Source organism: Eucyclogobius newberryi, unplaced genomic scaffold, assembly GCF_026437365.1.
Source record: "Eucyclogobius newberryi isolate DKJ021-1_F unplaced genomic scaffold, fEucNew1.0.hap1 SCAF_19, whole genome shotgun sequence".
NCBI lineage: Eukaryota > Metazoa > Chordata > Actinopteri > Gobiiformes > Gobiidae > Eucyclogobius > Eucyclogobius newberryi.
The window spans coordinates 14,033,386-14,045,476 of NW_027315823.1; the positions used below are offsets into that span (position 1 = coordinate 14,033,386).

General features: G+C 42.4%; 2 protein-coding genes across 3 annotated transcripts in view; one reads left to right on the forward strand and one right to left on the reverse strand.

Moving 5' to 3' along the window:
* manbal (mannosidase beta like) overlaps positions 1 to 12,091 on the forward strand; it is a 401,671-nt gene that overhangs the window by 307,104 nt on the left and 82,476 nt on the right. The gene's annotated exons all lie outside the window — the stretch shown is intronic.
* The window catches only part of LOC140365388 (semaphorin-3D), a 113,983-nt gene that overhangs the window by 84,213 nt on the left and 17,679 nt on the right, over positions 1 to 12,091 (reverse strand). Inside the window, exon 1 of one of the 2 annotated variants that reach the window (XM_072451786.1) lies at positions 2,352 to 2,425. The exons of the other annotated variant lie outside the window; for it this stretch is intronic. Coding sequence (XP_072307887.1) covers positions 2,352 to 2,410 — 59 coding nt within the window. The 5' untranslated portion in view covers positions 2,411 to 2,425. Of the gene's footprint in view, positions 1 to 2,351; positions 2,426 to 12,091 lie in introns of those variants that run through there. 2 annotated transcript variants of the gene reach the window in all.

Below are 12,091 nucleotides of genomic sequence, written 5' to 3' on the forward strand. Positions count from 1 at the left end.
ATCGTTGTTAATATGTAGTTTATTTGTTTTCAAACAAAAATAACCAATTGATTAATTTGCATATAAACGTGCATATTTTGGCCCCTGAAACGTTATAAACTCTCTCTTTCATAAAAAATGGCATTCTTTGTCTTAAAATACACATGCACCAGGTAAAATCCTCCAGCGAAGGACGTCCTGCCCAAGCCTAGTACAAAGATGTGGACATGGTTATGGTAAATGTATGGTCCCTTATATAGGTCTGGATTGGGCCTATAGTAACGGCCACACTAATAGTGACTCTTTGTCCAGGAGTTGCTTTTAAGTTGAGGATTTTGCCTCTGGGCTCGTATATGTTTAAAGAACTAAGCAGCAGGGAACTTGAAGTTACAGCCTCGACACGCTTTGGACTGATGTTTTTCATCCCAACTAAATCATGTTTTTTCAAGACCTAGAATCCACCTGCATCTCTACGGGATCCTGGCAACTTTTCAAATGCTCATTTAAAAGTGATCAAGAAGAAAACAGTACTGGTTTAATTACAGGTCACGTAAGGGTCGTATATTTAATGTTACAAGGCTGATTCATGTGTTTTACTGCTGTTTTGAACCTGTGTTTATCGCCTGTTTGCTCAGAGGAGTATTACGGTAACACACAAACCACAAAAACACAATAAAATCAGTGAATAAATACACTCAAAACTATAAAAACTCGTACATACACAGGCGGTATATTCGTGTCTTTGTAACATGGTCATAAACAAACATTCAGCATGAAAAACAATAGCCCACAACACTGACGGACTGGGAGGGAATGGGAGAGTGGCCTGGGAGACAAATTCATTACATTTTCCTTCTTTTTTTTAAAGGATTTTTTGGCTTTTAGGCTTTATTTGACTGGACAGGACAGGACAGGACAGGACAGTACAGCGCGAAATGGAAATGAGACTGGGGAAGGACATGAAGTTAATTGGTAAGAGCCGGATTTGACCTGAAATAGCTGCAGCTCGCACCACAAAGCAGAAAGTATAAAATATCTGTGCCAAATATCGGTTTTCAATATCAGACCAATACCTATATTTTGGAAAACCCTCTCATATCACGATACTAGAGCGAATATATCGTCCATCCCTGAACGTGCAGCAATAGGTTTGAGGATAACATTTAGCGGTGCAATTTGCTGTTCATTGAAAAAAAAACATTGATACACAAATGTTAACATTCTTTTCGTCATGTTTTATTCAGTGACGATTTGATCAATGCAAATGTTGTAATGATAAACCTGTTACTAACACGCTAAAGCCATACATAAATTCACCAAATACTTCTGTATATTCATACCATTGTATCAACATCCGTGGAACGTCGAGACTAGAGCACTAAATTGTCTCAAATACCTTCATTATAAGGAGGGCCCACAACATGCTCTAAGTAGAACAGCATTGACATATTGCAATAACAAAAAGCTCATATGTTGAACCGTAGTCAATCTTGGACATCTCTGCAGTCTACATTCTTTCCACTGGTCTAAAGGGAGCTCTAAACACAGGTATGCAGCACAGGTGAGGGCCGAGAGACAGGATTTATGTGACCGCAGAGGTGAAAATGAAGGATTGTGAATGTAGGCAATAACATGTTGGGAGACTTTCAAATGAATAAGTTAACTGACACGACATGTTAACTGTTCGATGAGACATGGGGAAAGGCCATAACAGTGAATAATGGCCAATGTGTATCGAAAAGTTTATTCTGGGGCCAGTAAAGTGCTCATGTAATTTAACCCGAGCAACTTAAAGACTAAAATATGACAAAATTATTCAGTTGGAATGGCTCTACGAAGATGTCTAGATGCTGCATTCTTAAGGCGCTTGAATTATATAATTTCCAAGTTAAGCAATCATAAATCAGGCCCAACGACATGGGGATTTGGACAACCTCTGGGCAACAGGCCAAATGTACAACAGTGCCATTGATTTTTAACAATAATGCACTCAATATTTCAATGTTTAACTTCAACATAAGCATTGAAGCACTTAAAGGTGCACTGTGTAACTTTTTTTGGCCTTACCCTTTATTAGACAGGACAGCTTGGCGTGAAATGGGGATGAGAGAGACGGGAGGACATGCAGTTATTTGTCTGAGCCGGGAATTTGAACACATGCACATGGAGCCTGGCATGTGTGCTGCGGCCTTAACAACTCCACCACCGGGCACAGCACTGCATTCATGTATCAAACCCTTGTGATCCTAACAGGTCAACTCAAAATCACTACTAAAACTGGCACTGATACTAGATGCAAACAAATATGAATACAGTACTCTTTAAACACCACTAGACACTACCACAACAGACACATATACAGCAGTAAATACCTGTGAGCTCGTAGTCCATCTTTAAGTAAACTCAAACACCATGTGGCCGGAACCCGCATTCAACACGACAACAAACTCCATGTCTCTCCCTACAAACGACCACAAATTGTATTTAAAGTCAGCCTCGTTTAGTTTTATTGGTCAAAAGGAGATGATAGGAGGAGCTAAGTCCCGCCCCCTTCACCTCACACGGACAGAGAAAGAGGCTGCAATGATGATCAAATATATGAAAGAATGAATCAATCACCGAGTATGACCAGCAGTGCATTTATCAAAACAAGAAGAATAGCCGCCCCTGACCCCTCGCGGAGCAGGTTACACTGTCTACTTTTTAAAAATAACTCATCTCACTATTGTTTCGTCAAAAGGTTTGTTCAGGTTCGTCAAAAACACTATCATTTATCATCTCACGTGCCCAAAAACATGTCAACATTTCCAATCTAAAGACATCCACCCATTCCCATGGCACCGAGGGTCCCACGCAGAGCTTTAGAGCGGCAGACAGCGGAGGCGCAGGAGTCCCCCCTCATTAGACGCCTTATCCCGACTATAGCACCAGCCCATTCACTGCACTGTGCTGAGAACACTGGGCCCAGCCAAGCAAAAAAACAACACTCGGACCACCTCCAGATATCCTCTGCCTCCCCTCCCTCCGATTCAAAGGAGTGAATGCATCAACAGCTTAGGTTCCTAGACATGGCGTTCGGGTACCTCTTCGCCCGCCCCCGCGCCTGCCCTAAGTGTTTTAGTCAAAGAAAAGGGCTTAATTCTTCCTGACACCTGCCACTCAGAGCTGGTGCCGCCATCACCGAGCTAAAGGCTGCAGCAGAGAGCGGTGCAGAACGGCTTCAAAACTGAATAAGTCTGATTCATTTGAGGAAAATATTGCATTTAATAATATTTAGAATGAAAAATATATAATTAAAACCGGTTAGTGCAATATTCAATGAATCCATAGGTACTATCGTTCACTCCGACACATTTGAGAGGCATTAAAATAGAAGGATCTCAGCTGTAGTAAAAGTTAACATGAAATAGTTCAATAATAAGTATAACATGGAAGAGTTACAATAGTGTTTACAATTGGCTCTGTGCCTCGCCCCGCTGCGCTGCTTCTGTTTGAACGCTTGTCCGCTTAGTTCTATCACAATTTAAGATTAAGTTTACACAATAGACAGCGGGTCACGGGTGGATAATCGCGGACAGTTAAAGTCTAGCTCACGATGCAGCCACTTCAGCGGAGGACACGTCTGTGCTCACTGCGGCGGGTGGTCGTGTCAGAATGTGTCGGGTAAAACAGGAATATTTTAAGCACTCCAAGTTGCCTCAGTTGCAAGACAATACAGGATTATTCAAATGTTTAGTCTGATTTAGCATAACATGTCTCCTTTAAGTCCTCTGGAACTTTAAGGAGTGCTGGAATAAATGCCATACACAATCCTTGTATAATATAGTAGTAGTCTAATTTGTACCGCAAAGCTACAGTTCATTATGTTTACAGTGTTTGTGTCTCTGAGTGAAAAGCATCTTCCAGGTTTATTGGGCCAGAGTGTTTTTTTATTTGGTGTGAACCGCATGAGATGATCAGAGTGCTTTTTGGTGAGTGCGTAAACAGCCATTGTGAGCGGCGGCGTGTGACGGATGCATGACTGTTTAACACCTTTGTGTGGAGGGAAGTGACTGGAGACATCATCCTGCTCCGGGAAAAGTACTGTTATTACAAGGTACAGTCATATACTCTGGGCCGACCCAAACTGCAAACGTGATCCAGGGCAAGTGGGAAACGGAATGAAACGCGACTTTTTCTATAGCTATTCTCTGCTACTGTGGATCTATGTCCTGCCATCAGAAAAGTTACATAGTGAACCTTTAAAATCAGAACTTTACACGAGGGCATAATACTGCGGATGCTTCCGTCAGTTACAGCTGAATGTGACATGTCGTTTCCTTCATAAACTTTGGAAAACAATATAAATTCATTTCATTGATCACAATCTAAAGTTCTTCTTCTTCTTCTTCTTCTTCTTCTTCTTCTTCTTCTTCTTCTTCTTCTTCTTCTTCTTCTTCTTCTTCTTCTTCTTCTTCTTCTTCTTCTTCTTCTTCTTCTTCTTCTTCTTCTTAAATAAATGCTTTAAAGGTCTTTAACGTCAGTAACAAGTTGAAACTTTAGCACTTTGTATTTAAATGATCCCTGAATGGATTGAGACTGAATGAAAACTCCCTAAGAGCTAAAAATCCCCTCTGTTTGTCAGGCTTCTGTGTGTCTCTACTACTTCTCTACAGAACAGGTCAGAGTTCACAGTGACGAGCAGCTGATGTGACGTCTGACGCTCATGATTTACCATTGAGAATAAGATTATATTTAAAAGCTACAGCATTATCTTTGAGTGGCGATGCCTTTGTTTTTCAGTTTTTTTTTGTTTTTTTTTAACATACAGAAACAACGTACATAAAACAATCTGACCTATGTAAAGAAAAATATGCAATAAAAATAAAAAATAATTATTAAAAAATCTATAAAAATAAAAATAATAAAATAAAATAAAAATTAGGACTGGATAAGTTAAAAAAATAAGAATTAGCTGGTAATATTTAATTGGATAGTCAAGATTCTCTCCAAAACAACCATTGCAATATTATTATTATTTTACAGCAGCATTTTTTACAGCATTATCTTTGAGTGGCGATGCCTTTGTTTTCCAGTGTGTTTTATACAAATGGCAAATGAAAAAAACTAAAATAAATGTAGCCACATGTGCCACCCTCTAAATTAGCATTTAGCAGGGGTCGGCAAATATGCTGGCTTCAGGTGCCACTTTGAAACGTTTTTGCCTCTGACGTTCCTCCGGCGCAACATTTTTTGGCTCAGATCCAGCGTGAAACGGGGGGAAATAGCCCAAAGCAGGAGTGGGCAGAGGCTGAATGTGTCGCTACAGCTTTGAACAAACTCTGTCTGAGCGGCTCAGTCTGCAGCAGGAGCGAGAGCGCTGCAGTGATGACGCGTCAATGAGCCCAGCTGGACATCATATCTTTTTTCTTTGACCATGTTCTTGCACGTGCCACTCAAAATTCCTGTCCATGCCGCCTGTTACACGCGTGCCTAGGTTTGCCGACCCCTAGAATATAGCTTAGCAGTGCAGCTAGGGAAGTTATGAAGCGTGTTTGAGCATCTCTCTGTGGGCGACTCAGAACTGTAGATTTTCTCAACAGAGAGATAGAGAATCAAACATTGAAACAGTTATTGGTGAATAATAGAGAAGCAGATTAAACAATGTTCACAGGAATTAATCAAATGAATAAATAAAATGTCCCAGAGCATCCCATGCCCTTAGATCTTCCTCCTCTCAGCCAATCAACCTGCGCTGTGATCCCCCGACAGAAAAAAAACTACAGTTCAAGTCAAATAGATCAACAACATGAGATGTGGTCCCATCACCACTGCTTGACTCGTGTTATTGCTTTGCCTGGAATGTGCCAAGGAGAGACTCACCGTGAAAAAATATGTTTTTTTTAGAACTAAAAATACTTGTAAGTGAATCAATTCCAAATTGGTTAGTGAAATGCTGTGGAACATTCCAGAAAAGCAAAGAGGAAAGTAGAGAAAATTCAAAACCACAGGATTTCTACTTCAACCTCAATGTACTTCACTGGCATCAATAAGAGAAAACAAACATTTGTCTTTGTCATTTAAAGTGATCCTTATTTAGAAATCAAAATCCCTGCATAATTGTTGTTAATGTTATTGTTGTTCAAAGGTATGAAACAGAGGAGTTTTTTGTATCTATTTATCTATTAATTGTACATAATTTTAATCGTGAATATATGTGGATGTAGAACCAAAATAATGTCCTGCACAATTTAGACTGTGTTCACGCTTTTTGTACATACTTTTGCATACTTTTGCATACTTTTGCATACTTTTGCATACTTTTGGAGCTAGCAGCAGCTGGCAGCCCGGTGTAAACGCTCTCTCTTCTTTCTCACACTTATTGTGCTTTATTTCCTATATTTTGTAAATATAGTTAGTATATTTTTTCTACTTTACTGTACGATAGGGACACGCGCTGGAATAGTTTTTTAATTCAACTGTTTTTGACTTTTTTCGGCTGGATTTGAGCGTTTTTCGTTGCGTTCGTTGTGTTCTTGTGACGTGAGCTAGCTCCGAGCGAGCCCACCAGCCCCCCCACGCGCCCTCCAGCCGCGCTAAAGTACGGCGTGTCGTCGGTACACGTTTATATACACGTTTATATGAAAGAGGAACTTCACGAACGATCGGGACACGCACTGGATTCGCTTTAAATTAACTTGTTTTGACTTTATTCGGCTGGATTGAGTGTTTTCGTCGTGTCGTTGCTATGTGCCTTGTCTCTGAGTCCCCCGGCTCCGGCCCCGCCCCCCGGCCTGCGCCGTACCGCGTTTACACAAAGGAGGAACTCATGAAACTGCGGAGAACAGTCGTCTTACCCGGAGATCGTCACGTTATCCCGGCGGACATCCTAAGGAAAACGCAACGAAGCAGACGGGCTGGACGTAAACTCCGAGAGAAGAGAGGGACAAACAGGAAGTCGGTTCCCGCCGTAGTCATGGGTAACGTGAGGTCCCTTCAAAATAAAATGACGGAAATAGCGAGCCTCATGCGGTCCCAGAAGATTTATAGGGACAGCAGCGTCTTCATTTTCACAGAGACCTGGTTAACAGCAGAAATGCCAGACTCTATTGTAGGTTTGGACAATTTTCATCTGCTGCGGGCGGACAGAACGAGAAAATCCGGGAAGAAAAGAGGTGGAGGTCTGGCGGTGTATGTGAACACGAGCTGGTCCAAACCCGAACACTGCACAGTGAAGGAGCAGCTATGTAACGGGGATATTGAACTATTGGCTATTGGCATGAGGCCATATTATCTGCCCCGGGAGTTCTCACATGTGATTTTGATCGCAGTCTATGTGGCCCCGTCTGCCAATGCTGAAGATGCTTGTGAAGCACTGCTCTCCTGCACTTGTAGGCTGCAAACACAGCATCCACAGGCTCTCTTCCTCATCTCTGGTGACTTTAACCATGCTTCTCCCTCTTCTGTTCTACCAACATACACCCAGTATGTTACCTGCCCCACCAGAGAGAATAGAACGTTGGACTTGTTTTTTGCCAACACCAAGGAGGCTTATTCCTCTTCCCCCCTCCCTCCCCTGGGCAGCTCGGACCACAACCTTGTACATCTGAGGCTTGTGTATGAACCCATCGTGCGCAGGCAGCCTGTGGTGTCCCGTGAGGTGAGGATGTGGTCTGCTGAGAGCGAGGAGGCTCTGAGGGACTGCTTCAGCACCACTGTCTGGACTGAGCTTTATGAACCACATGGGGAGGACATCAACACCATCACAGAGTGCATCACGGACTACATCAACTTCTGTTTTGAGAACATTGTTCCCTCCCGGACGGTGCGGTGTTTTCCAAACAACAAGCCATGGATTAACCGTGAACTGAAGGCTCTGCTGAAGGAGAAGAAGAGAGCCTTCGGGTCAGGGAACAAGGAGGAGCTGAGGACTGTGCAGAAGGAGCTGAGGAGGAAGATCAGGCAGGCTGAGGCCGGCTATAGGAGGAGGATGGAGGAGCAGCTGCAGCAGAAGAACATTCAGGGAGTGTGGAGGAGCCTGAAAACCATCTCGGGCTTCAAAATCCCCCCTGCCCAGACAGAGGGGGATCTACAGTGGGTGAATGATTTAAATGCTCACTTCTTGAGGTTTGATCGGTCACCCGCCCCTCCCCCTGCACAGCTGCATGCTCCCTCTTCCACAGCTGGACAATGCCCTGCATCTGTTCCTCTTCGCTTATCTGCCCCGGACCATCAGCTCCCCACTTCGCCTGGACTCACCCATCCCCCCAGCACACAGTCCCCCTGCCAACCACTGACTGTCACAGCAGCACAGGTGAGGAGTGAGCTGAAGAGGATTAAAGTGAGGAAGGCAGCAGGACCTGATGGCATCAGCCCCAGGCTCCTTAAGTCCTGCGCAGATGAACTGTGTGGAGTTGTGGAGCATGTCTTCAACATGAGCCTGAAGCTGAGGGTGGTACCACAGGTCTGTAAGACCTCCTGTCTGGTACCTGTGCCTAAGACACCGCGCCCCAAAGACCTCAACAGCTTCAGGCCAGTGGCTCTCACGTCCCACCTGATGAAGACACTGGAGCGGCTAGTCCTGGACCACCTCCGTTCCACCGTGAGCTCAGCCATGGACCCGCTGCAGTTTGCATATCGGTCTGGCATCGGAGTGGAGGACGCTGTCATCTCCCTGCTGCACCGCTCTCTCTCTCACCTGGAAAAGCCTGGCAGCTCTGTGAGGATTCTGATCTTTCCAGCGCCTTCAACACCATCCAGCCGCTGCTCCTGAGGGACAAGCTGGAGACGGCTGGTGTGGAGTATGACCTGGCAGAGTGGATCCTGGACTACCTCACAGACCGACCCCAGTTTGTGAGAGCCCGGAACTGTGTGTCTGACACTCGGACCTGCAGTGTGGGGGCGCCCCAGGGCACTGTCCTCGCGCCCTTTCTCTTCACCCTTTACACTGCAGACTTCAGACATGACACGGACAGCTGTGTCCTGCAGAAGTTCTCTGACGACTCTGCCATCATCGGACTCATCACGGACGACGATGACGCGGAGTACAGAGGACTGGCACAGGACTTAGTGGACTGGTGTCAGCGGAACCACCTCCTCATCAACGCGGGGAAGACCAAGGAGATGGTGGTGGATTTCCGCAGACGCCACCCCACTGCCCCCTCACCAGTGAACATCCAGGGACGGGACATTGAGAGAGTGGACTCATACAAGTACCTGGGTGTTCATCTGAACCACAAACTGGACTGGACTCATAACACAGATGCACTGTACAGGAAGAGCCAGAGTCGGCTCTACCTCCTGAGGAGACTCAGGTCTTTTGGAGTGACAGGGCCACTCCTGAAGACCTTCTACGACTCTGTGGTGGCATCAGCCCTCCTGTACGGTGTGGCCTGCTGGAGCAGCAGCATCACAGAGAGGGAGAGGAAGAGGCTGGACAGAGTCATCAAGAAGTCCAGCTCCGTCCTGGGCTGTGCTCTGGACTCGGTGCAGGAGGTGGGGGACAGAAGGGTCCTGGCTAGATTCACATCTATGCTGGACCATGAGTGTCGCCCCCTGCAGGACACTCTGTCCTCTCTGGAGAGCAGCTTCAGTGAGAGACTGATCCACCCTCGCTGTGTGAAGGAAAGGTTCCGTAGGTCTTTCCTTCCTGCTGCTGTCAGACTTTATAACAAAAACTGTTAGTACTGAACACTCGCAATACTGACCTAACCTAATACTGATGTGCAATTCTGTCATATGTGCAATTGCTGTTGGAATTCATGTGCAATTACTGTGCAATTACTGTGAAATTCATGTGCAATCTATGTGCTGTCGTGACACACACGACATAGAGAGATAGAGAGATAGAGAGATAGAAAGATAGAGAGATAGAGAGATAGAGAGATAGAGAGATAGATATATAGATATATAGATATGTAGATATATATCTATATATATATATATATATATATATATATATTTATATATTTTAAATCTTCTCTCTGCTCCTTTTTGTTTCTGATGGTAATTGATGTTAATAACACACAATTGAAAAATAAGAAAAAAAATAAAGCAGGATCATCTACAAAAAATAATCAGCAACAAAAAAGCATGAGCTGTGATAAATAAATACATATATATTTATATACATAAACACATTAGTAGGAGAATGAAACACTTATTCAGTTTGTATGTAAGAGTAACACATGTTTTTATTCAACTGTCCACAGCTTAATACTTATTGTACAACAAAAAAACAAAAAGTACCACTAATACAAAGAAAATAATAATAATTACAATAAATACTGACCTCAAATACATTTTTCCATCCATAATTTATTGAGCAGCAGATACTGTATGTAATGTGTGCAATAATACAAGCAATTATAAAGCAATTTTGAGCATCTGTAATAAAGCTTTGTCTGAAAAAAAAGGTTGAAAAGTTTGTCATGTCATCTTTTATCACACTGTTTGCTATTCAAAAATGAGAGGTCTCAAAAAGCAACGACTTCTTATCATGTGTAAAATGATAAATTCAGTAATATTACTCCACTGACTCCATGTCCTAGAATCATTTAGATATATAGGGGGAAAAGCTGTTGCAATCTCCATTTTTATGTTTATTTGCCACTTTCTATTACTGGAAGCAGTCAAATCACACTTTTATACACGGAAACATAAAAAACACTATGAGGCTACTTTTGGACAATATACTGCTTATAATGAGTGGAAATTGAGCTATAAATGCCCCACTCAGATAAAAATATGCATATTATTTGAGTTCTACATGGACAAAAGACACAAAAAAAACAGCTGGAACAATGCTTGAGAATGAACGACATAAACGCTTTGGTAATTGCCGCAATAAATACAAAAAAAGCCAATTGAGCGAGGTGGGAAAGTGGTGCAAACTGCGCGTCTTTCAAATGGTTTAAGTGCCTGACATTAAAGTTCACCAGTCGTGTCCGATTGTGCCGCTGGATTTAAGGAGCCGAGTGTCAATAGCGGTTCTCCAGGAAACACAGAAGTATTGAGGTGTGAAGTGCAAGTTCAATGCCATAAAACACAGGAAGGAGTTTTCGAGTGTTTGGATGTAAAACTATTGTCTGGAGATGGGCATTACCAACAACCTGCTACGCACACTTTGGCTTTAGGTCAAGAAAAATGATCTGGATTGGATTTGAGTCAACTTTTCAGAATGGGCTTCATGATATTGGAAAATATTGCAAAATGGCTGTTAATTACTACTTATATTTTGGCACAATTATTTCAGCTATATATATAAACTAAAAATGGACATGCCTAAATTCACTAGTCAGACTTTGTCAAAATAAAAGCTTAACATTGACAAACACAAGATTAAGGATGATTTAGGACTTTTTGTCAGAAGAAGAACCTGGTGATGATGTGTGATAATATTTAGATTATTGCAGTTTCAATTATTGCAATATTGATACTTTTGCGAATGAATGTGGTATAAAAATAATGAAGTAAATCTGTAATTACACAGACGGATTGAGTGAAATAAAAATACATCAAGTGTCAGGCCGATAAACAAAATGACTGTAAATAGCATATTTTAACATTTTAAAGTGTTTCAATCGATTAAAAACGATTTATTACATGAATCACACTTTTGAAATATGATTAATTACAATAAATTAATTGATCACGATTAATGCCCAATTGGCTATAATCTAAATCATGTAAATACGCAGGACCAGTCAAGTGGCTCAGTGGGGGTCGAGGCCCCTCACTGTGGCTCTTATGGTGACAGACAGCTGCTCATGTCAATTGATAATTGTGATTATTCAGGTCCCAAAAAATAATAATCGTGACAGTTTTTAGAAGCAAAATCAAGTATTTTTAGTCCAAAAAAATAGACCTAAATGTAAATAACTTTTTATCTGGCTGTTTTTGTCACTTTTAACTTTCAGTTTTTATTTCCGAAAGTTCAGTCGGTCACAAACTTGAGACACAGTAACACGTTAGACCACGAGAATGAAAGAAAAGGAAAGATTTCACTGTTGTTTGGTCAATAATGTACACTGAATAATCGTTTTTTCTCACAATAATAGCAAGTCTTACATTTGATATTGTGACATTCTGAGCCACAGTTAATTCATTCATGGCCAAACCCACCAGTAAAAGT